This window comes from Myotis yumanensis, unplaced genomic scaffold, assembly GCF_028538775.1.
Source record: "Myotis yumanensis isolate MYYU_CA2020_CCGP unplaced genomic scaffold, mMyoYum1.0.hap1 SCAF_7, whole genome shotgun sequence".
NCBI classification, from domain to species: Eukaryota; Metazoa; Chordata; class Mammalia; order Chiroptera; family Vespertilionidae; genus Myotis; species Myotis yumanensis.
In genome coordinates this window covers 92,922,748-92,949,119 of record NW_027223758.1, presented here as the reverse complement: position 1 = coordinate 92,949,119, position 26,372 = coordinate 92,922,748, and the positions used below count along the sequence as shown (strand labels likewise).

General features: G+C 52.7%; 1 protein-coding gene across 4 annotated transcripts in view; it reads right to left on the bottom strand.

Annotated features, from left to right (window-relative positions):
* ZNF521 (zinc finger protein 521) overlaps positions 1-26,372 on the bottom strand; it is a 280,749-nt gene that overhangs the window by 12,071 nt on the left and 242,306 nt on the right. For 3 of the 4 annotated variants that reach the window (XM_070421263.1, XM_070421259.1, XM_070421260.1), the window contains 2 exons: positions 15,017-15,148; positions 11,954-12,069 (listed from right to left, as the gene is read on the bottom strand). The exons of the other annotated variant lie outside the window; for it this stretch is intronic. In XM_070421263.1, coding sequence (XP_070277364.1) covers positions 11,954-12,069; positions 15,017-15,148 — 248 coding nt within the window. The remainder of the gene's footprint in view (positions 1-11,953; positions 12,070-15,016; positions 15,149-26,372) is intronic. 4 annotated transcript variants of the gene reach the window in all.

Genomic DNA, 26,372 nt, shown 5'->3' with positions numbered 1-26,372 from the left:
ATTACCATAGAGCAACAGAATTGTGAAAACCACTCTTTAACATGAAGTGTTTAACCCGATTCTGGAGGAAGGGCGGCTGTGACTGAGCGAGGCCAGCAGCCGGCGTGGTGCACATGCCTGCGGATTCCAAGGTGCGCGGTAAACAGGCCTGCGCAGCCACGCAGCGAGCAGAGAGGTCGCGGCGGGAGGCCGCGTGCTAATCAGCCCTCCAAGGAACCGCCAGCCAGAAGTGGCACTTACTCTAATTCAAAGCCCTCGTGCCTGCTTCCGTGTTGCAAAATTTATAAAAGAATAACTTCATTAAACCGCCTGGCACTTGAGACGCACATGCAAACCAGCCACAACACAGAGGGAACTGGCCAGGGCAGAGAGCTGCTCCTGGGGAGCTGTGCACACTGACGAGACGAGAGCAAAGGCTGCACCTGATGTTTCAACCTTGGATGGTGGGTTCACCCAGGACCCCAGCCACGTGGCCCCTCGCTCCCGTCATGCACCCCCTCGCTCCTGCACTTGGCCCTCTGCTCCTGCCACGCAGCCCCCCGCTCCTGCCACGCAGCCCCTCGCTTCTGCACACGGCCCCTGCCCCCGGAAGAGCGCTGAACATCAGTCCTGGGGGAGCAGCAAACGTGTCCACCGTGAAGCCTGCCTGGCCGGGTGTGAATGAGCCGTCTGCGTCCCTTCCTGGCCGCAGTGGAGGCTGGCCCTGGGCGCCCTGGGACAGTTCCCATCGGTGTGGGTGCGCATTTCAGACTCACCGGAGTTGTTGAAAACAAATGTAAAACATTTTCTCTCTTAACATTGGTCCTCAAGAGAGAAAGCAAGGACCAGGGTGAAGTGGACACGGTTTGCTGGAGTCCCGGCCTGGGGAAAGTTGTTGTCACCTACACACACGCACACGCACACATGCACGCACACTTCTAAGGAAAATCACTCCCCGCATCGGGGGTCAGAGCCACGTTGCCACCCAGCGACTCCAGGTGGACCCCGAGCCTCAGCGCGCCCGAGTCCACGCACACGTCCTTCCCTGGGGAACCGACAGCCTATATTTCAAAACCATGTTTCTGGAATGTGGTGAAACGAATCTCGGAACCTGTGGAGGACCCCAAGCCTCTGAGGAAGGGCGTGTGAGATGCGGGGTGCGCGCCCAGGGGACTCTCCTGCTCAGGGACTCCCGTCACTCAGGGCCCCCGGCTTTGCTTCAGAGAGAACAGAGCGAGCATCCGACAGCCTGGACACGCTGCCCAAGTGGGTGAAAGGAAATAGCCACTGGCCGAGTCTCCTGTCCCCCATTCCCAGCGCTGGAGTGGGGTTCTCGCTGCAGGTCAGAGGTCAGAAGGGAGGCTCGCTCGTTGGAGCACCGGCAGACAGGACAGACGTGAACAGGAAGTTATGGCCAAAACCACGCAGTGTGATGGACTCCAGTTCTCCTACGGCCAACACTCAGGTCGCTTCTCCGTCTCCCTTGTCAGCATGTCTATAGCACGGAGAGTGCTCGACAGTCGCATAAAGCCATGCGGCGGCGAAGGCAAGCTTACGGTACCTCTCCTCCGTGGATAAACAGGACCAATCAGGAGTGGTGAAGCTAATCAATCACAGGCCACCTCTGTGAGCCAATGAAAGACGGGTTATTGATCACATGGCACAGGCAGAGGGGGACGCAAATGCCTCGAGGTTGCCTGAAGACTGGCGCTCCTGCTGTGAGCTGCGCTGGAGTCGGCTAGGGCTGCCTTCCCTTTTGGAAAAAAACACCAAAGGAGCCAAACTAACTCAACCCTGAGCTTCCAAAGGGGACAAACGCGAGGCGGCCCCAAGGGCGTGCGGAGGCCCTGCAGCCGGTCCTCCGCTCCGCACTCCGTGGGCGGCTGTGCGGGAACACGGGTCTGACAGACCGACACTGACGGCACAGGCGTCCCCGCTGCCACAGAAACGCGTGATGGGGATCGTACCGGGAGGCCCACCTCCTGGAAACACAAGCGGCTGTGCTATCGATGCCCTTTGTCCTCATCTCCGAAAAAGCCATCGACCTGGTTAGGAACACGCAGCCCGAGGAGGGTCCCACGGAAAGGCAAGCTGCAGGACACCAAGGGCAGACAGGAGGTGCGCTCAGCTGGTCAGCGCACGCACCCTCAGTCCTGCCTTCCGCTCCCCACAGATCTGCCCGAGACCACACCTGCGCCTGCGACCTGTGCAGGCCACAGAGTGTGCGCAGACGGTCCCGTGTCTCTTATGACCATCGCCCAGCTCCTCCCTGCGGAGACGACACCCCCCCCCGCCCCGTTTTTACGGGGTTCCCTGCTCTCTGCCTCTGTGCAGGCCGCTCCCCACACGCAGCAGAGGGGCAAGGGAAGGGGGCTGTGCTCCGCTAGGCGCCCCCACAGCCAGGGAAGTGCGCATGCAGCCCGTTTTCCGGAAGGAGCCAGGACAGGCGGATGCGAGGCGCGCTCCACACACTGCAGAAAGTTGCAGGCTGCTCGGCTGCTGTCCAGAAAATGAATCCAATTTTTCATTCTGTCATTATAAATATTTCATTGCAAATGGTACTGATTTTTCTGAAACTGTGGTTAAGCAAAGGGCCTCTGTGTAAATATTTAAGAAAAAAAAGGGAGGAAGACAGCGGAGAAGGAGAAGGAGGATGAGGAGGAGGAGGAGGAGGAGGAGGGGGAATGGAAGGTTAGCAACCAATTAATTTCTTACTTTGGATGTAAAAGGTGCGGGGAGAAATTCAACAGCGATGCAGCCTGTGACTCGAGGAAGGAGGAAAAAAACATGGACTCTGCCCTTCTTCTGACAGTTGCTCATAAAATATCTGCAGTCCATCTATCTTTTAGTACCCCAGCCCCTCGGAGAGAGAAAATGGCGGTTTAAAGCTCACTTCAGTGCCAGGCTGCGGGAGATTGCTTCCCGGCCCCCCGCCGCCCGCGGCCTGGGGGGAGAGGCCCGGGAGTTATTCAATCAGCCCTGGCGGCGGCCGGGGTCCTCTGAGGGCTGATTATAGAGCTGCCCTCCTGTTGCCCGCCTCGGAACAGAGTGAAACGAGCAGCCCCTTGCTGGGCAGCTTCTGCAAGAAGGAATCTCACCTGTCATGGAGTTTGTCAGAATTTCAGGATTTATCTCGGTGCAAAATTAATAAAATACCAACCAGGATTTCAGGCTGACTGCTCGGCCGTGTCATCTCCGAGCGATCTCTCACCCGCACCAACCTGGACAGGGAGCTCCCCCCCGCCCCAGCCCCTGTTCCCGCCTGCATGTCCTCTGCCACCCGGACTCCGGGCTGAGACACGGCGCCAATTACACGCGAGGCCGAGTCCCGCTGTCTCCACGGGTGACCTCTCCCCTGGCGGCTGTGGGGCGGGCGCCCAGGGGAATATGCCGGGTCTGAGGCACGGGAAGTCCGTTTCTGCAGCGTCTAACGGGGCCTGGGCATCGCGACCGTGAGGCCCACACGCTGGCGGCGGGGCCTGGAGAGGTTTGTCTTACAAAAGGCGCACTAGCCTCTGGCCATGTGAAGAGCACATTTTGGGAAACATGACAGATGAATCTCGAGTCAGCCTGAGCCACAAGGTGGTTTCTCCTTTTGTTTGTTTGCTTGTTAAACATTTTTTACTGATTTCACAGGAGAAGGGAGAGGGAGAGAGAGAGAAACAACCATGGTGAGAGAGAATCACTGATCGGCTGCCTCCTGCACGCCCCCTGCTGGAGATGGAGCCGCAACCTAGGCAGGTGCCCTGACCTGGAATCCAACCGTGACCTCCTGGCTCCTAGGTCGACGCTCACCCACTGAGCCATGCTGGCCGGGCTCACCTTTTGTGTTAACTCACTGGCCTCCTGCCCAGCACCCCCTGGGCTGGGCAGAGTGGGATGGGGCGGGACTGGGGCCGAGGGAAGAGGGGACTGGAGGGAAGGGACCTCTGCTGGCTGAGCTGCCTGGGGCACTGCCCCCCCCCACCCCCCCGCAGCTCCTTAGTGGGTGGGTGCAGTCCGGGTCTGACCATGTGGAGCGGAGGCTGGGCAGCCCCCAGCCATGTCCTCAGAGTGGGGGCATCACGCCACAGGCCCAGCCACTGGACAGAGTGGGCACTGGGCCCACTTCCCAACAGGATGGACGTGGATGGTCACCGACACTGTGTGGCTTCTGGGCCTCCTGGCTCCGTCAGACACGGTGCCTCTTTCTGCCTGGCCATTCGTGGAAGGCGATGGCTGCCTCCTGCCCACTGTCCAAGGGCACTTTCTACAGGAGCCTAGACAACACACGGTGCTCCTCCAGCACTTCCAGGTCATGTGACAGCGTGTTCTGGAGCCTCCGCTACAGAGCATAGTAGCCTCCCAGTGTGAGCCCAAGAGAGTCGGGGAGGGAGGAGAAAGGAGAGAAGTGGGGGGGGGGGGGGGGGAGAGAGAAAGAGAGAGAGAGAGAGAGCGAGCGGGAGAGAGGAGTATAGGCACAGATGGGGGGATGCAGGGTGCTGCCAGCGGGGTTCCGTGGAGAGGCGGTAACTCCAGAGGGACGGCCCCCGACCAGGGCCGCCATGAATGATAACTGAGCGGAGCAGGGCTCAGCTCCTGGCTCTCTGCGAACAGACTGTTCTATTCTATTTTCTGCACAACGACCGTCACCCTGACCCACCTCAGTGAGTCTGAAGGTTCCACTGCTGTTAAAGGGTCTCCGTGCCCATCACTCCCTGTGCGATGGCAGCCCCCCAGCACCGCTCTCAGGCGCCATCCACCCATCCGCCCGCCTGCCCATCGCCCCTCACAGGCTGGGAAACCTGGGCCCCAGGAAGGGAGCTGCCTGCTGGCTGGGCAGAGCCTGTGAGGGCAGCGGGCCCCTGCAGATCTAGCAGTAACGGTAGGAGTGTGAGCGCCTCTTGAAGTCCGCAGGCGGCTCTGATGCTGCCGCCGCCCTCGAAAACCCATCAGGAGCAGCCTATTGCTCTCCCACAACGCACAGCAAGGACTGGTCACGCTGCTGTCCCAGGACCAGCCACGCTGGGATGCACACCTGGCTCCTCCCTGATTTCTAGCTGACGTCCAGGATGGCCATGGCCCTCGCCCGGATTGTCAGGACAGTGGGATAGGGACGGGGTGTTTTCCCATCGTGGGATTAAAGTTGTAAACACAATGGGTTTCATTCTTGGCGCTGGTCTCTGTGAACGAAAGGCCACGGGTCCAGGTGCAGAGCAAACAGCTAAAATAGGAACACAGCCTGGTGGGCATGGCTCAGGGGTTGAGAATCAACCCAGGAACCAAGAGGTCACAGCTTGATTGCCAGTCAGGGCACATGCCGGGTTGCGGGTTTGATCCACAGTACCAGTGTGGGGCGTGCAGGAGGCAGCTGATCTGATTCTCTCTCATCATGGATGTTTCTCTCTCTCTCTCTTCCTCTCCTTCCCTCTCTGAAAATCAATAAAAATATTAAAAAATAACATAGGAACACATGTGCAGATGCAATGTGCCTCTCTGGGCTGCAGAATGTTCTAGAAACGGGGTATCCAGCTCTCTCCAAAGACTGTGACAGCAGAGGTGCTGAGAGCAGCTCTGTCTGTGCAGACGATCCTGACAGCCGTGCCTGTGGTGCCTCGTCCCCAACAGGGCGATCGGTGCTGTGGCAGCGGGCAGTCTTGGCGACACCGCGGACGGCAGGGCCAGCCGAGCGGCCGATGCAGAAGGTGGCAGAGGGAGGTTCGTTTCCGGGGGGAGGGCTGGCGCCCGGCCGGGTCTCAGTGCACCTGGCTGGATGCTCCGTAAAGCCCCGTGGCAGTCGGAGGTGGCCATCTGTCGTCAGCTCCGGGCCAGGCAAGAACTCAATGTGGGGGCAGGCTGCTAACCACAGGGCTGCGGGAGGGGGTGTGCCTCAGAGCAAGGAGCTGGCGCTCCCCCTTTTAATAGTGAAAACCAGCCCCCGATAGGAACATCAAGAAATGAATGGATGGAGGCTTTTTAAAGGCGGGGCGGGCGCTGCAGAGACAGCTCAGATGGAAATGAAGTGCTGCTGCCCATCGCAGCCGCCGCTGTTGCCTTCCCTCGGTCCCATTATCCACTCGCGCTTGACAACGTGCCGGCCGGACACCTGGTGAAGCAGCGAGGCCACGTTAGGGGCAGGTGAGCCCGGGCTGCGCCCCAAAGCACGCACACCGATCCGGCATTTACTGGTACAAAACGGGCCATTGAAAATGCATCTGCTTGTTTAGTCCAAATGCGTTCCTGTGACAATCGGGCTCATCTCCCTCCCTGTGCACTTGCTTCACTTCCACAGGCAGCAGCACTGAACAGCGAACAAAGCCCTCACCTGTGGGTACAGCGCCCATTCTACATCTTAAACGCTCTTCTTTGCTCACACCAGCCCGAGTTCTGTGCTACTGCACAGATGATGGGAAGAGGGGGAGAGAGAGAGAGAGAGAGAGAGAGAGAGAGAGAGAGAGAGAGAGAGGAGAATGACAGGAAACTGAGGTGAGCCGTTCCCTTGTTCTTTGTCCTGTGTGGTTAACTTGCTGCCTGCAATGGTAAGGCTAATCAATCCTGATTGAATTATCCCATATTAACAGCTGGAAGTGATCAAAACGAATGGTGACAAGACCGCCCTGGTCAATACATCGATGGAAAGGATTTGGTTCCTGGAGAGTCGATCAGATAAAAGAAACAGATCCGTGTGACCACTGAGCAAATTCAATGGAAGGTCCTGTCGCCCAGTTTCCTCCCCAGCCCGCAGGCCCGCGAGGCGGAGACATGAGGGGGCGTGGAAACATCATCTCCTGAACCGCAGGCTCCGCGACACAATTTATTCTCCTCGCAGGACTCCGAGTCCAACTGGGTCTCATGATCGCAGCCCCAAGACCAGGAGAGGCACAGAGCCAGTGGGTCTCGTGAGATGGAGTGCGAAGGAGGAGGCACAGACCACCCACGAGGCGGCGGGAGATCTGGCCCCCACGCTGACGGTCCCCCCCCACGACCAGCAGGGGACCCGGCTATGCCAGGCCTGACAGCCTGAGTGATGACCGCCTCCCCCTCCCAATCGACAGGCGGCCATACAACCTCAGCATCAGAGAAGCTGTGACGTGAAAAACAGGCCTCAAACTCGGGTGGAAAGTGAGGCGAAAATCAAACCGCCATGCAGACAGTCACATCTTTAAACTGTGGTGGTGTCTGCAAGTCTCGGGGAGCCCTCAGAATCCCACCTCAGGACTCTGGAATGTGGAAAACACTATTCCTGAGTTCATGAAGGGAAGGGCTGAGTATCACAAGACTTTTTTATGGAAAAGGAAGGGAAAGACCAGGATCTCCCAGCCTGAAGCTCATCTCAGCCAATTCCCTCTCCCCCTACCGCCAGAATTCCCTCTACACCCATTACATCCGGACACGATGGCTGATGGAGCTCTCTATGGGGACCTGTTGGAAGAGGACGATCTGATCACTGCCATTGAATTGTAGCTTCTCTGGAGGCACCAATTACAGGGCAATTACCGCACGGAAAGAAAGTGGCCTATTCACAGCAGCTTTGCAAACACCCGGCTCACACCTGCATAAACCACTGGTACAAACATGCATTGTAGGATGTTATTCTTGGACCACGCCGCACGCTCTCCAAGCTGCTTCCTCAAGTTCTGCAGCGAGAGTTGTAAGTGTGTTAGGAAAACATGGGAAGCATTCAACATATTCCTTCGCCGTTAAAATAACGGAATGTGCGCTTGGTCCCAACAATGCACTCTTTATTCCCCAGCTCACCTTCCCACCAGCGTGTGAGGTGGCCACGAGGGCACGGAATTCCTCGCAAACATGGGAGAAAACTCTACTGAAAGGAAACGAGGACACCCTGCCAAATCACGGACCTCGGGAGGGCAGTGCGAACTCCAGGTCAGGAGGGTTAGGCCGTGTGATGTATCCGTACAGATTCCACGCGGGAAAGCTGGGTCCAAGATTGAATTTCCCATAGAAACAGGTTTCATTAATTCTAAAAGGAGCTGTGGTCTGTGAGGTCCACAGGAAGATGGCTGAGACCTTGACTTTTCTGAAGATGGACAGGGTATACTGAGGAATTATTGGAATCTGGAAAGGCCTTGCAGGCAGTGTCCATGAAAACAACACACCTGTGTGTGTGTGTGTGTGTGTGTGTGTGTGCGCGAGCGTGGTTGTGCCCGCGCATATGTATATAGGATATGTAATTTTATGCCCAACAAAGCACTTTTTACCCACAAAAAGAGGCTTTTGTGCTTTTAATTGGAGGTAAATAGTGAAAGAAATGCAAATTACATATTAAAATCATGACATCATGTAGGCGCCATGGAAAGATACATGGTAGCCATGCACGGGCCTGTGGAGGCTCATCTGGACGGACCCTCCTAGCTTCACGCTGATGTGAGAAGCAAAGACACCACATTCTTTCAAATCTCCAACAGGAGTTCAGTTCCTGGGGCTTCAGTTGTATAAGCTTTTATGGAAAGTCCTTCTTCCTAACCTTTAGAGGCATAAAGACATAGATGAATTCAAGTGGAATGACATGTGTCAATTTTAAAATCTGCATTTATTTCATATATCAAGGCATGACCTACTGAGGGCTGATGCCAGAGATTCATTTTTCTGCTCTGTTGCTATTTTGGTTACCAACCTTGATTTCTATGGTTGCTTTCATTTTAGCCCATTCCCCCCTCATTCTAGAAATTTAAAAAACTGTACTATGGTTTTTGTATACGTACCATGCTCATGTTCTATACAAGAAATAAAAGAAATCAAGATCTAAAAATCACATTCATTGCTCCCTCTAAACCCAGGGGTAAAAGGTCATTTGGGTAATGAAAGCAAACACATAGGACTGGGAACCCCTAAGGCTAAAGTATAAAAATCCGAACACACTCACACTAACTTTTACTTTAGAAAAAGTAAAGTTAATTCTCATCCATTTTTCTTAAGGTCCTGAAACTGAAAGCCACTGCTGCTACTGGGGGTTCCTAAAACAGACACACTTGCATCTACTACATAGAAAAGGATCACATGCTAACTATAAATGATCACATGTTTCCTACAACAGATCTACTACATAGAAAAGGATCACGTGCTAACTACACTAGTAAGTGCTGTGCCGAAGGAATGGAAAAGACCAGCTATGCATGTTCCGAGTTGTTAGCCTGAAAAGATAATGCTCACAGCCTTGGATAATGACACAAGACTTACTGGCCCAGATCACAATCTGAATACATCAGACATGTTTGAAGAGATGTTTTAACCCTGAGATCATAAGGGCCTCATAAGATCTCAGAGTCGTGTGTTTTATAACCTGTCTTCTATACCAATGGTTCCTGAGTGTGACCCAGGGACATCTTGGGGCCCCCAGATCCTTTCAGGGGGTGTTAGGTCAATGCTATTTTCACAATAACATTCCGATGTTGTTAGCCCTTTACAGACTCACTGGCCCATGTGTGTTCGGCGGAGTTTTTAGAGGCTACTTGGCACATGACGTTATCCCTCTGAGAGCTGGGAGAATTGCGTGCCTGTCTATTCTTGCATTTAAAACATTTCTCAATTTTTTTCTAATATGGAAACTATCAATAGATAATAAGCCACATGGATCACAGTCCTTCGTGGTCCTCAATCATGTTTTAAGTGTAAAGGCATCCTGAGACCAAAGAATTTAAGAACCACCGGTCTTTATGAATTGTAGAAAAGAGTGAATACTCTATGTTCCATGAAACCCCGAAATGCACAAAAGAAAGGGGGTCTTGCAGGATGCCATGTATTGCTCAGCTCTGTCTGCTCCCCGTCGGGCCCCGGCCAGAACTGCCAGTGTGGGTTCTTTAGTGAAAGACATTGAAGCTTTGCTGGCAGGTTAGTTCCGTTAGAACCTACTGATACAGCTGCGCCCTCATCCACGATTTCACTTTCCCGGGTTTCACTTAAACTGCAGTCTGAAGAGAGTAAATGGGAGATTCCAGAAATACACAATTCTTAAGTCCTGAATCCACGCGATTCTGAGTAGTGCGATGACATCTCTGTCTAGCCATCCGCGCTGCCTTGTCCAGGAGGCACATCATCCCCTTGCCCAGTGTATCCCACCCCTAAGCCCCACCCCCCTCCACCAGTCACTTGCCTTCTCGATTACCAGATCAGTTAAGGGGGGAGAGGGGCGGGGGGGGCGGGGGAGAGAGGGAGAGAGGGAGAGAGAGAGAGAGAGAGAGACCACGCTCGCATAACTTTCATTACAATACACTGTTATAATTGTTCTCTCGTATTATTGTTGTTGTTATTCTCGTACTGTGCCTAACTTATCAACTTAGCTGTCACAGGCATGTGTGTACAGGAAAAACACAGCACAGACAGGTGCTCTGTGGTCCCAAGCCTTGCCTGGGGGTTTCGAATGTGTGCTCCTCAGGTAAGGGGGGGACTGTACAGCACAAACGAGGAATTTCACTGCAGACGTGTTTTCAAGCACATTCGATGGAAGTCAGTCTCTACAGAGCCTCCACGATCTGGTTTTCTGCTTCACCGTTTACATACTAATTAATAGAACCACGAGGTGCATTGCCCACATCCTTTACAGAATCATAAAAACCAAAGTGACTTTTCCTTTGATGCCTAGTGCGATAAGAATATACTTTCCAATAAAAATGTAGGCTCCTTACTTAATAAGACACAATGTTACACCATCATCTAACTCGGCCTACCTTCTACACTTCACTCACACAGACGTGACAGAGTAGAATTCTATTGAGAAGTGACGACAAGTTAGATAGAAACTCTAAGTTTGGTCCCATGACACATTATGTCCATTAAATGGGCTCACCCATGCTTTCATATCTTTTATTTCACCTCCTTAATTTGCTAGTTGCTCACTTATAGAATGATAACTGCGAATATAACCTCTAACTTCCTTATTCTGACACAAAATCAACACCATTCCACCTTCCCAGTGCCAGGGAGGCACAGGCTGCCCAGGGCCGGAGGGTGGGGCTGGGCCAGGGAGTGGGCGGGGCTTAGCCAGACCATGCCTAGTGGGCTGTTCAAGGAAGACACTGCAAACATATAGTTACCCCTCACCCAGTGGAGGCTGAATCGAAAATTTATTGTTAATAATAATACTCATCATAAAATAATTTTGAGTTCAAATCCATTCTCCTCCAAGGGTTTAACAAACACATGTTACTTTATATGATTTCATCAGAAAAATAAGGATAGGTATTATGCCCATTTTTCAGACAAAGTAACAACAAAGGAAGTTATTTTCCTTTTTACAATAAGCTACAGGTCTCTGACTTATTAACTATTAGTCTCTTGCTTAAAATAATGAAGCCAACCAGATTCCTGTTGTATTTTATAGTTTATGCCTTAGAACCAGATCTGTTTCCTGGTTACCTAGCAACAACCCCTTACATGTTACACGTGTGTGTCACTGCTTCACATCTGAGGTGCGGAGCCATCCTGGACCTGAGCAAGGTGCCCTCTCTAGCAAATGGGACGCTCCAGGCTCCCCGAACACGCTTGGTGTCAACATTACCTCGAAGGCTGTTACAAGCACTAATCACTCTCTGCTGCCCCATGGGAGCACTCCTGAGCGGGAGCACAGCTTCCTGGCGCCCCCCTTCTCCCTTCCGAGGGTGAGCCCCTCAGGACCGTAACCAGCCGTGCCTCCCGCCCGGAGCCCGGTGAGGGCAGAGCATGAATAAAACAGGGGCTGTGAGAATCGGCCCCCCGCCCTAGCCCCCTTCCCGTCCAATCAGCCTGACCCCTAAGTCCATCTCACTGGGTCAGAAGGTCTAATTATGGGGCTGTTCTCGTTCTTTTCATGATTGACAGCAGCTGGAGGCAAAACGACTTTGGTGTCTGCTGATCCAGCCCCCCGCCCCGCCGGCCCAGCACACAAGGCGCCCTGGGGCCCAGGCGAGCCCTTCCCCGAATCCAGACTGAAAAGCCGCCTCCCCCCACCCCCACCCCCCCACAGGAGAGGTCAAGGCCAGCGCTCTCGGGACGGTACCTGCAGCTCTGTCTGGAAGAAAAACTTCTGTGGACACTGTGCGCAGTCATAGATCTTGTCTTCTTGTCCGTGGGCCGAGAAAATGTGCTGCTGCAACTTGTTTGCCTGAACAAACACTGCAATGAGAGAAACGGGAGCTTCGGTTACTTTCTCTGCGGAACGGCCTCCACGGAGGAGTCCCGAGAGGAGACCGCCTCGGGGGGTGACCCCGCCAGGGGCCGGGGGAGCTCAGCCACCTTTGCTCTGGCCGGTCCCCGGCTTTCGTGACGATGCTCTCTATGGAGCACCTAATTCACCCGAACGGCTCCGAAGTCAAGGCTGACGGAGGTCCCGCTCCCTATAAATCTTTTCGAAATAAAGCCCCAAATTGTCAAATGCACAGCAGCACTGTTGGAACCCCGATTTCTCAGCAACCCACAGGTTAAGAAATCATAAATGCCAAACCCTGTTTATTGTATTTGTCTAAAGTTCTAGCTGGCAAACAGTTCTCTATTTAAATGCGTTAATGCTGAGAATGATACCCCACGGCGGCTCGGGGGCATTGTCTATAAATATGAAACAGAACCCCAGGTAACGTCTCTTTGGGTCCTTTAAGATCAACTCAGCCTACACATGGAACGCAAGGGTTTCAATAATATAAACATGTTCAATTTTAATGACTACAAAACAAGGCCCTAAGCCTGTGTAACAGTTTACCTGGGAGACATCCTATTAATAATTAAATTGTAGATGCCAGAGGCAGTGTTTGGGTTGGCAGCGCGGCTCCTGACGGATGCCTGGTGCACTGTGACCTAAAAAAGTTCGCATCCACAATATTAATCGGGACAGGCGGGGAGAGGGCTTATTAAAGACGCCGGCGTTTGGCTTTGACTCTGCGCTAATCATTAAAATTATTCTAATTGCCAGCCAACCCAAAATATTAGAATATTGCTCATATGAGTCATACATTTTAATCACATTTCTCATTACCCTAAAAACTGCTCAGATTGCCTCTCCCACTAACATTGCCAGCCCCTCCCCCCCCTCCTTTAATTGTTATTTCTAAAAAACGACTTTAAGATACAGGAATACAATCCAGGCCTGTGGGCCCAGAAAGTGCAGACTGCTCATAATTAATGCCTTTTTGTCTCTCACCCACATCACCAGAAAGAAACGGGTTTTCATACAGATTGCAAAGAATGTCCCCATCAGCACATTTTACGAGGCTTCTGGCCACGCCACGAAGGAGCTGTTTCATGAGGGTCTTAATCATGAGGACCCTAGAGGAGCTCTAGGACTCCGCCCCCTTATGATGACTTTTAGGAGCATTTACAAAGAATCCAGATGCCTGACTTATAGCTCAAGATAAATACTACGTTACGGGAAAAACAGCACATGACAGATTATTTAAGTACAAATTCAGAAGAATAAAAATATAGTTCTGCCCTCGCCTGTTTGGCTCCGTGGATAGAGGGTCGGCCTGTGGACCGAAGGGTCCTGGGTTTGATTCCAGTCAAGGGCAAGTACCTGGGTTGCAGGCTCAATCCTTGACCCTGGTCGGGCACGTGTGGGAGGCAACCAATCAATGTGTCTCTCTCACATGGATGTTTCTCTCTCTCTCTCTGTGTCTCTCCCCCTCCCTTCCACTCTCTCTAAAAATCAATGGAAAAATATCCTCAGGTGAGGATTAACAAAAAAATAAAAACAAAAACAGTCAGAAAAATAGTCCTGAAAGAAGCTGTGGCTGTGGAAGTACCCGAGGAAGGAGCCTGGCAGCGCCCGCTGAAGGCCGAGCACACACACTGGGTCCTGCTCCCGCTCCCTGGGCCGGGAACAGGGCCCTGGCCCAGCACAGCTCAGAGCGCCAAGGCGGGCCCCCGAGGTCAGTGATCGATGCCTGGAACGTTGCTCAGGAAACAAAGAGGTCAATTTCAAGAGACTACATGTTTGCTTTGTTTTGCTTTTCCTGACAAATCAGAAAGAAACATAGCCTGGAGGGACTAACCACCGAGTCCACGGCACAGGCTAAAGGACCAAGAGGAGCGTCCGGAATAACGGCGTTGTCGGGGGAGCTCCAGCACCGCGTGCGGCCACATTTCAACCCGGGGGCTTCAAGCTATCGTTTCTGATTTACATTTTTTGGTGCTAAAACGTGACCTGTTACCCAGCTATAAAAATTTCTTCTTCAATGTGTTTATTTACATCAATGTCTCCTTTAAAAATTCCACTGTCATAGGAAATGAAAGCCTTATCAACAGTTCCCAAGTTCAGGGAGTTTTGGGAGGATAATAACAATCTTTTCATTTCTAGGGCGGTGTGGCTCAGTGGTTGAGCGTCGACCTATGAACCAGGAGGTCACGGTTCGATTCCCGGTCAGGGCACATGCCCGGGTTGCAGGGTTGATCCCCAGGGTGGGACGTGCCAGAGGCAGCCGTCCATGGCTCTCTCTCATCATTGATGTGTCTCTCTCCCTCTCCCTTCCTCTCTGAAATCAATAGTAATATTTTCGTTGCTTATGGGCAGTGTTATAGAGCAGGGTGGGGAGCATCTGGCCCGCCCCGTGAAGCCATCGGCCTGGCCCTGCCTACGCACTAAATGTCTGCCTGTTCAGGGCTAGCTCTGTGTGGCCCACCAGTGACGTGACAAAGATACCAAACGGCCCCTGGCAGGTAAGAGGCCCCCTGGATAGAGTCTTCCTTCTTCAGTAACAGACGCACTGACCGCAGGGCCGCGCTTTCAGCCCAACGTCTAGTGACTGGAAAGCGCTCCATCGGGCGGTCTTTGCCTCGGAGCCTTCTGACGTTGAGAAGAGAAGATGAACAAAACCGGGATGTCATTTTCCAAATGGAAAAGTGCAAACTCCTGAGAGGAACCGAAATGCCCTTTGCTCGTCCTCCCGGCTAACCTTCCACCCATCCGAGCCTCTAAGTAGCGCGATCAATAATGCTAACAGCAGTCCAACACCTCCTCCCCAGGGGAACCGGCGTCCGCTCGGTGCCAGGCCAGAGCGGGGGGACCTGTGCTGGGGCGGGGGGCCTGAGCGACAGGCCGGGGGCAGGCCCTGCCTGCATGTCGATGGCCTACCTGTGAAGCACACGGGGCACTTGAAGGTGCCCCCCATGCCCTCGAAGCTGTGCTCGATCAGGTGGCACTGCAGTTTGGCCGGGGAGTCGAAGGTCTGGCTGCAGAGCTTGCATTCGTGGTTCAGCCCTTCATCTGTTGAGGAAAACACACGAGCAGAGACGTGAGACCCCACCTGTGTTCAGTGGACGACTGAGCTGATGACTGCACACGTGAAACCACTGCCGCCGCCTGCTGGTGGTGTGTGTGTTTCTGGTTACTTCCCTGGATGCGTTTATATCAATTTAACACATTTCTGAGAGGTAACATCCAAAGATGATACGGAGGCGGGTTTTATCGTGGGCAGTGCGTTTTATTAGGCTCTTAAAGTAGGACTGGTGTGTAACAACTAGGCGTCTCCTCTTCTCTATCACACGCTTACGGGCTGCGTATTGCCCAAGTCCTCAAGATAAAGACCCACAGAAAGATGGACAGCTTCTTCCTCCGGCCTTGCCTCTGGTTCATCTAGAAAGTTCTAGACGTTTCGATTTCTAACCATAAGGTTCTGAGTGGTATTCCCATTGAGGAGATTTTCTTTAATTCTAAAATTTTCAGGGAATTCTGAAATATTGCCAATGCCTATAGTATCCTGCAAACGCTCTGCTTTGCATGGTCCTCCCAGACCCCATCTCTTCTCCACCCGTTTCTCCTTCACCGAGAGAGACAGTTCCAATTCCACCCCCTGCCCTCTCCAAGGGCCCCTTCAGGAGCTCCAGGCTCACTTTCCAGATTTTCCTTTGAGGTCTTAGGAACAAGATGGTAGAAAAATATTTTCAAGTAACAACTGCTATATAATGTGAAACGTGTGTGTTACAGATAAAACCTGTTATTTTCATGTTGCCTTTTTTCTCTCATGAAAATGTTTATGAAATTTAAAACATAAGTATTATCCTGACTTGCTTCGATGAGCGAGAGTAAGAGGCGAAGAGCAGCAGCCCTGGGAAGGACCCTGGGATTCCTGGCTTCAGACCCTGTGGTTCTAAGGCTCACAGACACCAATTCCTTGACCTCCGCCGCCCGAGGCCTCCTCTCCCATCCCATCCCCATCCCCATCCCATTCTACAGAGGAGGAGAATGAGGCCCAGGAGCTGAAGCGACACTGTGCTCAGTCACAGGGCAATCACTGTCACAGCCAAAACCCACCCCAGGCCGCCCGGACTCGAACCCAGGCAGCCTGGCTCAGGGTGTGGGACCTTCAGAGAAGCCAAGGCAGACACCAGCTGCCACGGGGCGATGACTGAGGACGAGTAAAGGGCTAGGGCTGCCATGTAACCTGACGTCATCCAGCTTTTATCTTCTCTGATTTGCAAGGATTACACACGCTACAAGGAACGTCTGTGTCCCATACCCCAGACCTGGGGAACGAAAAGACAAAAGCACACGGTGGGGGCGGCACGTCTTCCAAGTTCGTTCCTCTCGTTCAGCACAACACGGGTGCAGGAGTCCTCCTCCCGTTCATATTACTGGCAACACAAAAGCCCAATTACAAAGTGAGTGATTATCCGCTAACTCGGGGTAAAATCACTCTATTTGTATTCCTAATCTTTCCTCCCACACAAGCACGCGTCTTTAGAAGCAGAGGGTCGGAATTGGTAAAAAGAGAAGCAAAGCACTAATTAAGCCACCCAGCACTGTCTACATTTCACAGGAGATAAAAACCGACTCTGTATTTGGGTGGCAGAGTAAATTCCTCGATTATAATTATGTAAAAAGGAGTTTAATTGTGCACACTGACATGACAAGGGGTTGCACTAAAAGCTTTAGGGATTATATAAGATCAAGGGGTTTTTTATCTGTTTTGTTCTTTTCTTTTAATTTTAAAGTTACCAAAAATTTGCCAAATTTTAGATATTGAGAAACCTAAGAAACACAATTTATTGTAGGGAACTGGGTCAGTAATTTAATCCTCAGGAAGGCTTGACAAATTTAAACATTTTCTGTTTCCTCAGTGCTGTGTGCCTCTATTTTGATAGTACGACAATAACTAAGTTTTAATTTTATCTTTAAATGATGTGTTTGGCACAAGAACCAAGAACGTGGCCTATGGGTTGAGCTGCACCCACATGTACTCCAGAATTCTTAAACTTCGCTCTCTGTGAAGGTCCCGTGGGTTTTCTTGGGGCTAATGACGGACTGTTACACGAACCTAAAGTACACGACGCCCGTGAATCGTTGATGTGACGCTGTCTTCCTTGACTGTGAGTGTTTTGTTTGGGAAAATGATAGAAGGGAAAACAAGCAAAAGAGATGCATGTGCATCTGTACAGGAGCACGTTCTCATCAATGTGTATCATTTCTTACCCGAGAACAGAGCAATCCCATCAGAGCGTGAACGAATCCAAACACAGGCACGTGACCCCGCACAGGGGAGGCACACGTCTCCCACCCCCACTTCACAGGGGGAACGGGGCCCAGGGAGCGGGGATGCCTTCGCCCAGAGATACAGGGGCAACCACTGCATGAGCTTCCTGCAGACCTCGTTCCAGGAGCTGCCAGGCCATCACCGCGGGCCGGCCCTTGCAGAACCCCGTCCTGTAAAGGCATAGGAATATGGACCCAGGTAGGAGGGTCTACCTGCCTCTTACTTCTAAGGAGCAGAGTGAGGTCTTCTGCAACAAATAACTGAACCTCCTTAGTTTCACAGGATAGAGAACAGATCTGAATTGTTCCACAGCGATGCTAGGCAAGCCCAAGCCAGCGAGCTCAGGCCGTGCAGCACCCACTCTCTCCTCGCCTGTGTCAACCACCTGAGCCCGGTCCCAGGCTCCCCCCACCACGGCCACAGGGTCAAACGCAGAATGAACGAGATGGGGGCCGAAGCATTACAACTGGTTAACGGAATTCACTTCATAGTTTAATTGAAGAAGGGGGTCGACGGTGAAGGCACACTAAGCTTATTTATAGTAAGAATTGTCAAGCTTATCCTTATGCAGCGTCTGTGTTTGACTGAACGCTTGCGCATTCTGACATTTGCACTGTGAGGCTAAGAGCAGCGTCTGACTTTCAAAGACTTGCTAACACCCTCCGTGCTGCAGGATGTGGCTGCGTCAAGCCCCGTGTCCTTTCCACGCAGGGCTTCTCTCCTGTTTTCTTCTCGTGGGGCGTCGGGGAGTGAAGAACAGGAAGGAGCGACAGTGGTTAATGTAAAGTCGCGGTGCATGAGGCGATGCTATCAACACCTCCGATTTCAGGTGACCTTCAGCCTGAGACTTGGATTGTGCCCACGGAGCCACAGCTCGCGCCTCGCCTCCTTCTCTGCTTTCTTCCTAGAGGTGCCAACGGTTTAAAAATTCAATCCAAGTCACCGTTTCTGCTCTCCGGAAAGGTAGCAGCTGACAGTAATTGGATAATAGAGCCTGACTCATTTATGACAGAGAGATTCTGAGTCAATTGATTTAATAACCATTACAATATTCCATTAAGGATATAATAGGCTAATGCAGCCCTATTTCTTATTAAGAGTTATAGACGGGACCTGCGGATGAGACTTCTAGGTGCCTCGCCCTCTTTCTGCCCAGGCCTACTCCCCAGGTTTTCTGCAGTGAGCACGATTTATTTGCCTTTGTAGGTAACTCTGGAAACTGAAGAATAAAAACACTAGCCTTCCTGTACCCTATTAATAAAGAGTGATTGCAACACTGAAATTCTGATAACCAAGAAGTTGGGCAGGAAATGAGCAATATTATGCAGTGCAAACCCCATGACTGAGCATGAGCCTGAGAAGCATCTGACCGAATCCCAGAGAAATGAGCAGAGAAAGGGAGACAGTCGCGCCAGGTGCAAATGCCAACGGGATGAGAAGAACATGGGGCTTCAGCGTCCATCTGTTTCTTTCCAGAACAAGCAGAAAGCTCCGCTCTGTGGCGTCCTGGTGTGGGGGAGGGTCCTGTGGCCAGCACTGGGGTCCAAGGTCAGGAAGGGTGAGGGGCGCTCCCTTCACTGGGAACGCGCTGCAGGCAGCAGCCGCCTGTCCGGGCCAACCACCGCCGCGCGTGCCCACTACGGCCGGGCGTGATTAGGAAACGGCTTCACATGGACCTAAACTCCAGCCAAAATAATCATTCCCCTTTGCTGGTCTGCATCTCAGTGTGAACATCATGTACACAGGTCTGCCTACGAGAGACTGATGCGCACGCAAATGGTGTCTCAAAGGGAAGAGTCTGAATCCGCAATCGCGACAAACCTCATCGCCCGAGGCGGGGAGGTGGCACTCCCTTCCCAAACGGCTGTAAGAGCAACAGCTGTCCGAGGCCATTTCATGGGGGGTGACGATTTCTGTCTCGTTCATAAAACCTGGACCAGCACAAGTGTGCATCGGCCCATGCGGCCACGGAAAAGCTGTCGCCGCCACTGGACACTCAAGCACAACCCAGGCTCTGCGCTCCACCGTGGCCCCTGTGAGCCCAGCTGAAGACACTGACGGTTCAGAATGAGCTTGGAACAGGAGCAGCCCTGTGAGCAGCCGCGACCCTGCGGCCCAGGCTGGCCCTCCTTCGTTGTCAATAAAAACCAACCTGCAGCAGCTACGAGTGCGTGTGCAGTGGCTGACTTACGGCGGCTCTTACCCCGGGATTCACCGGGGGCCCCTTGGATGGTCTGATCAACACCAAGGCCATTACCCAGGACCGATCTGTAATGTTTGTAAGTAGAACTCCTTCTCTCCTTGGCCCTTGAGACCGGCCAGCGGGTCTTCCCGCCTCCTCCACTGCATAAGCCTACAGGCCAAGGTCCAAAGATACAAACGCCTTCTGGGCCACAGGCACAGGCTGACCTGAGCCGGAGCAACCCCCGCCCTCGCAAACCACAGCGAGCACCAGATGCCCTGCAGTTGTAATTTTTCCCGTTCCAACGCGTGCACCACACACACACACACACACACATATTAAATCCAAGAAAACTGCCCTAAACCAACCCCCACCCCCTTCCTTTAGCTTCTCCTCTTTCCTGAGTGAATTTCCAAGGACGCATTTATAAGCGTGGGGTCTGAGTAAGAAAGAAAAGCCGTCCATGACACAACTCACCCCTCGGCTCTCCTGGCTCCCCCTCGAAACCAGGAGCAGAAAAATAGGCCGAGTGCGCTGCGATTTGCCAGGCACACAGCAGCGTGTCTTCCCAGGGCCCCGGCGCCCCGGCCCCCCGGCCCCGGCAATTTGTCGCACTGGACGCTGCACGTATTCCACAGCCGCCCTGTAAGCTCACCAAGGTGCTAGCCTGGCAAAGGAGACCATTCCTTACGGCTCCAAGTTTGCCAGGAGATCAGTCACTAAGCCCCAAAGTGAGGCAGAGGTTCAGATTGCAGAGCGCGGTGTGACCGTTCTCTGCACTGGTTAGAAAGCTCTGCCCTGCGCCTTTTAAAAATATCTATGTTTTTATTGATTTTTAGGGATAAAGGGGGGGATCAATGATGAGAGAGAATCATGGATCGGCTGCCTCCTGCACACCCCCCACTGGGGATCGAGCCCGCAACCCGGGCATGGGCCCTGACTGGGAATCGAACCGTGACCTCCTGGTTCATAGGTTGACGCTCGACCGCGGAGCCAGGCCAGACGGTCTCTGCCCTATTATTTGAACACTTTGACTTGGAAATAAATCTTGCCTGAGACCAACCGACACTAGCACCTACATGGACGTTCTCACTGGCCACCTGGGAGTGTCCGCCACTGCCGGTATCCCTAACCCACACAGGAGAGGGTATGAGGTGAAAACAGGAGCCTCACAGAGAGGATGGGCGTGGGCCACTAAGAGCAAATGCGCACCAGGGACCTTGACTCTGACTCTCCAACGTGCCCCCGCCCCCCAGGTATCTCAAGAAAAGCAAATGGTATCCATTCCACGTGTCTCAGCAGAATCTTCTTTCTTCTTCTTCTTTTTTAAAAATATACTTGTACTGATTCCAGAGAGGAAGGGAGAGGGAGAGGGAAACAGACACATCAATGATGAGAGAGAATCACTGATCGGCTGCCTCCCGCATACCTCCTACTGGGGATGGAGCCCACAACCCGGGCATGCGCCCTGGGAATCAAACCATCACGTTAACCACTGAGGCTCATGGGCCAGGCCAGAATCTCATTTCAAGATCGACAAGGTGCTTCTGGCCAGTGGCTTAAGGGCTACGACGCCTCTGCCCTTTCTATGCCAGGCCCTGACCCTGACCCTGACCCTGACCCTGCTGTTTCCGTCCTGGACTTCTCGCTGTCAGCAGGGCTGGGAGGAAACGGTTCAGTGGGGGAGGCGGCCCTGCACCCGGCAGATTTCAAGGACCCGGGGGCTGCCTGGAGCCCCATAAACAGCAGCAGCTTGGAAACCAGCAGGAGGTCCAGGTGGGTTGGGATGGAGAGTCAGGCAGCGGGATTTCAGATGCTCTGAGGTGTAATAGCGTCCAATTCCTTGGCTATTATGATCGGTTCTGGGTAACAGTTACTAGAATATTCTCACGTAGGAGAAAACCCTGAAATGCTACTGAAACAATAAAACAACCCACCAGAAAGGTGGCTTCCCTGCGCCTTTAGGGACTCGGCAGCGCGATTCTGGCACAAGCTGGGCGCAAGGGGTGGGCACGGAGACTAGAGATGCCTTTCAACCCTGGCCAGGGCGTCTGCACCCCGGGCCGTCATCCTTCCCTTCTCCACTTTCCTGATCTCAACAGGGGCCCTGGAGTCGAAGGCTCAGAGAAAACAGTGCCAGCAAACAGCTTGGAGGTAAAAACTTGGGCTCCAAATGTTTTTACTTAACAAACAAACCCCAAGAACATCAGTTTTGGGTACGGCACTGAAAAACCACTTTGAACTCCCCTGACTCATCTCCCCACAGACAAACATTCTGAACCGAGAACAGAAGGAAGTAGTACCAGCTCTATACCTGCTCAGTGACAATAACGCTGGCCCCACAAGAGGCCCGCATGAGGGTGGGCGGGCGCGAGAGCTGAGAGCAGCTGAACTGAAATCCACCCCCAGTCTGTTTGGAAGGTAAGGCTGCGTTAAAACAACGGCTTCCTGTAGAGAGCCCAGACTTACCCGTCGCTGAGATCCACTGGGCGGGGGGGGGGGGGGGGACCCAGATTACCTGGACACTTTTCTCCTCTCCTTATGTCACCTGAATGCATGACAGTCACCCCTTCCTCTCACAGAGCTTTCCACCACCTCTTCTTGAATGCTGCTCTGTTTCCTGCCTTGGCAGCCAACGTATGAGCATGCCAGGCCAGTATGAAAATGCCCTTCCATTTCCCATAATCATTAGACATAAGCGATAAGGAGACAAAAGTTTCCGATTCAGTCATGCTCTCTGGCTCTTGCCCGGCCTGCAAAAGCGTGGAGGTGGCAGTCCAGGGCGTTGTAACACCAAGCAAGTGCCCGCCTGGTGTGGCTCAGTGGTTGAGCATCAACCTATGAACCAGGAGGTCACGGTTCGACTCCCGGTCAGGGCACAGGCCCAGGTTGTGGGCTCCATCCCCAGTAGGGGGTGTGCAGGAGGCAGCTGGTCCATGATTCTCTCTCATCACTGATGTTTCTATCTCCCTCTCCCTTCCTCTATGAAATCAATAAAAATATATTTAAAATGATGCCAAGCAAGTGCCAGGACACCGGTTTGGGTTGTTCATCAATTTGTGCTCAAGGCGAGTGTCAGGGGGCAAGGGCAGTGGGTCTTTTGTGCCAAGCGCAGAGCCTGGAACAGCAGAGCTCACTGTTTAATACGTATTTATTACATTGGTGGGAAACAGATACTTAGCTAGTCCTCCATCAAACTTCATCAGAACAACACGCCGAGGCAAACCACAACAGTATTTACTATTTGTCGGTTGAGTTTCAAGAGCCTGCCCCTGTCCTTTGTACATCCAGCCCTCTGCCTGCGCAGAAGGGTCTGCCGATCCACCCTGGACGGCGTGCGCCATCACTTCCCGAAAGGAGATGAGGATGTGTGGGGAAGGGGAGCATTCACCAAGTACCTCTCCTCCGCCAGCTCTTCTCTGGCAAGAAACTTAGGGCTCACGCTCATCCTATCCCAAGAGGAAAGTCTCATGACAGACTGCGGCCCTGACACACGAAAAGAACCAGACAGAAGAGGACCCCGAGCCACAGAGCATCTCTCTATCCGCCATCCGAGACCCGGAGCTCGTGATTCAGACAATTTCCATCAGGATTCGCGTCCGCGTCCAGGGCACAGCCCCGTCCTGTCATCTCATTGGTTAGGTCAGAGGTATGCGATTATTTCACTTGATGCTTTAAACTTCCTCTCGTCTGATATTAAGTGCCTCATCCTCTGGAAATTCTGTTTCTTTGTTATGGGGTGGGGCCACAACATTAGTAACAAAGAAACAGAATTTCTGGAGGATGAGGCCCAGAAATCAGGATTTTAAAAAGATTCCCAGGTGAGAACCACTGGCCTACAGGTACTGCCCTCCCAGCAGGCTTCTGGCACTGGCGGACGTGCAGGTGTACCTGCCTCCAAGGGCTGTGCAAAAGCACACAGCCGGGTCCCACGGAAGAGAAGAGTTCATGCAGCATAAACCGAATGTAACCTGCTTCCGAGGTAAATCCCGCGGGAAACACTTTTGAGAAGAGAGACGGTGCAGCGGTCGGTATGGGCTCCACGCACCGTGGGCCGGCCACCCAGCCCTGCACCTGGCACAGCTCGCATCAGGGGTGTATCCCTGTCACTGTGCGGAGTTTACCCAAGGGCTGGGGCCTGCTCTTTCTTTTTATTAATTTATTTATATTTTTTAAATATTTTTAAAATTGATTTCAGAGAGGAAGGAAGAGAGAGAAACATCAATGATGAGAGCGAATCATGGATCAGCTGCCTCCTGCACACCCCATTGGGAATCGAATCTGTAACCTGGGCATGTGCCCTTGACCGGCATAGAACCCGAGACCCTTTAGTCCGCAGGTTGACGCTCTATCCCCTGAGCCCAACCATCCAGGGCAGTTCTTTTCTTAAATCTTCTTCTTGTCAAAAAGCCACTAGTTACCTGAACAAAAGGTTCTGAACACTGGGAAGGTGTTTATCCTTGGGAGAGAGCACAGCTTGCCACTGCTGAGGATTTGAAAACAAAACACCGCCTCCCCAAAAAAACACCCCCCCCCCCAAATCAAATGGAAGAAATGGAACGAGGTTCACCAGCTTCTGGGAATGCTATGGATCCTGACAACATGGGCTTGTAAGCGCCCACAGGTTTAAGACAAGAAACCAGTCAGGCATTTCCAAGCGAATGATCTTCCTAAGAATCTGTGTGATTGACGGTTATTGCAAAGATGACATCTTCTCTTCTAAACTGTGTGAGAACCGGGGTTCACCACAAAGCCCGAGTCCCACGGGCCATGGGGCGCGCGGGTGGAAAGGGACCCCACCTCAGATTTCCAAGGGACCCCACCCTGCGCGTCCCACTCGGTGGCAGCACGAGGAAGCCCACCAGCACCGCGCCGGAGCACAGCGCTGCGCGGGGGGCACAGGGCTCCGTGCGACTGTTCGGCTGCTGTGACCTTAGACACTGGGCCTGGAAGGAGAGAGAGAGGTAATGGTGCGATAAACGCAGTAAGATCTCTAAGAACAGTTTGTAGAAACGCGCTGCAAACCTGGCTGTCCTCTGCTCAAACACCGCCACCCCGAGGAACCGCCCTGCGGTTGTTAAGGTGATGCACTGCGCACCGGTCAGAGCTCCATAACCTCGGAATTGCCGGGCTGTAATTAAGGCCACTAGTTTTACTCAGGAAGGTTCGAGGCGGCCCCATTTAAGTTGGCTTAACTGGTGTGAATTTAATGTCGCGCGGACGGTGGCTCAGGCAGCTGCGGGGCGTGAATTCCCAATTAAGCCCAGATTTAAAGAAACCACAGATGTCAGGAGGAAGCCCAAGTCTGCACAGGTGCACCGTCCATCCATCCATCCATCCATCCATCTATCCCACTGCCAGTTTCCCAATTTGGGAATCTAAATACGTCTACTTATTTACAGTGTTGGCAGAAGAGGTTTATTATAGTTACTTTTTTATTCTTATCATTTGAATATTAGCTCATTAGTTGTCAGCCTTCTTGTCTAATATAATGTTAAGGCTGTAAATCTATTTATTTTTACTATATTTTTATTGATTTCAGAGAGGACGGAAGAGGGAGAGAGAGAGAGAGAGAGAAACATCAATGATGAGAGAGAATCGTGGATTGGCTGCCTCCTGCTCGCTCCCTATTGGGGATCGAGCCCACAGCCCGATTCTCCTTGACGGAGAATCAAACTGTGACCTCCTGGATCATAGGTCAACGCTCAACCACCGAGCCAGGGGCTGGGCTACTATAGTTACTCTTAAGGGCATGATGATCATTTTCATGGAAGGGGGCGGGGTTTAGGCTATGTCCAACCAACAGTAATGTTTCAAAATGGAAGCTGTAAAGGAAGAAACCTTACTTGAAATTATAAAAGAAATTCTAAGAGGGAACATGTTTGGTGAGGGGTACGGGAGGAAATAAAGGGCACTCTGTGGACAGGCCCCTGCACGGGAGTGAAATACACTCCATGGAGGGCAGGCATCAGGGGAGACAGACAAAGGCAAGAGAAAGGCGGGCGCTGGGTGCAGAGAGCAGCCGAAGCCAGGGCGGCGGAGAGGAAGCCGAAGGACTTGACCCGCGTTCAACATTCTGCTGGATTGCGCTCCGAGGCATTCATCTCGGATGGGATGCTGGCAGTTCTGAGGCTGCCACGGCAATAATGATAAATGGATTTCTCTACAGCCAAGTGGCTCCAGCAGCCAACCACGTAACGGCCATGTAATTAATAACAATGAGCAATTAAAGGGAACAGCAGGTTACAGCTATAAGGTGTCAACAGATATGAGCACAGGAAAAGCCTGCCACCACACACTTCAAAGAGAAATAAACGCAGAGTGTGAGTCTGTGCCGAGTGTCTTCTTCCGGACACGTTTCCGATAAAGCTTTTGTGCTTGAAGGAAAATGGAGGATGGCAGGAAACTGCTCTAAGGTGAGGAGCAAGCATCCCTCCAAAAGCCAACGCCGCGCCCAGAGCGGAGAACCTGGGAAAGGTGGGGGAGCGGAGGGGCGCTGGGAGCCCCTCCCAAGGAAATGCCCTCAGACCCCGCACAGCGCCGCATGCGAGGCTCAGGAATGTGCAGAGGCCCCGGGACACAGTGGTTGTCATGGAAAACGGAGAGAAGCACTGAAGGAGGGAGGGTAGGAAGCAGGTCTGCGCACATGACCTCTAGCTGCCCTCACGCTGGGAGCCTGGCCCAGGGCAGCGGGGCTTGGAGACAGTCTAGTTCACTCAGGGCTGGTGTCAAAGACCAGGAGGCTGACAGCGCTGTTACCGGCCACGCCCAGGAGG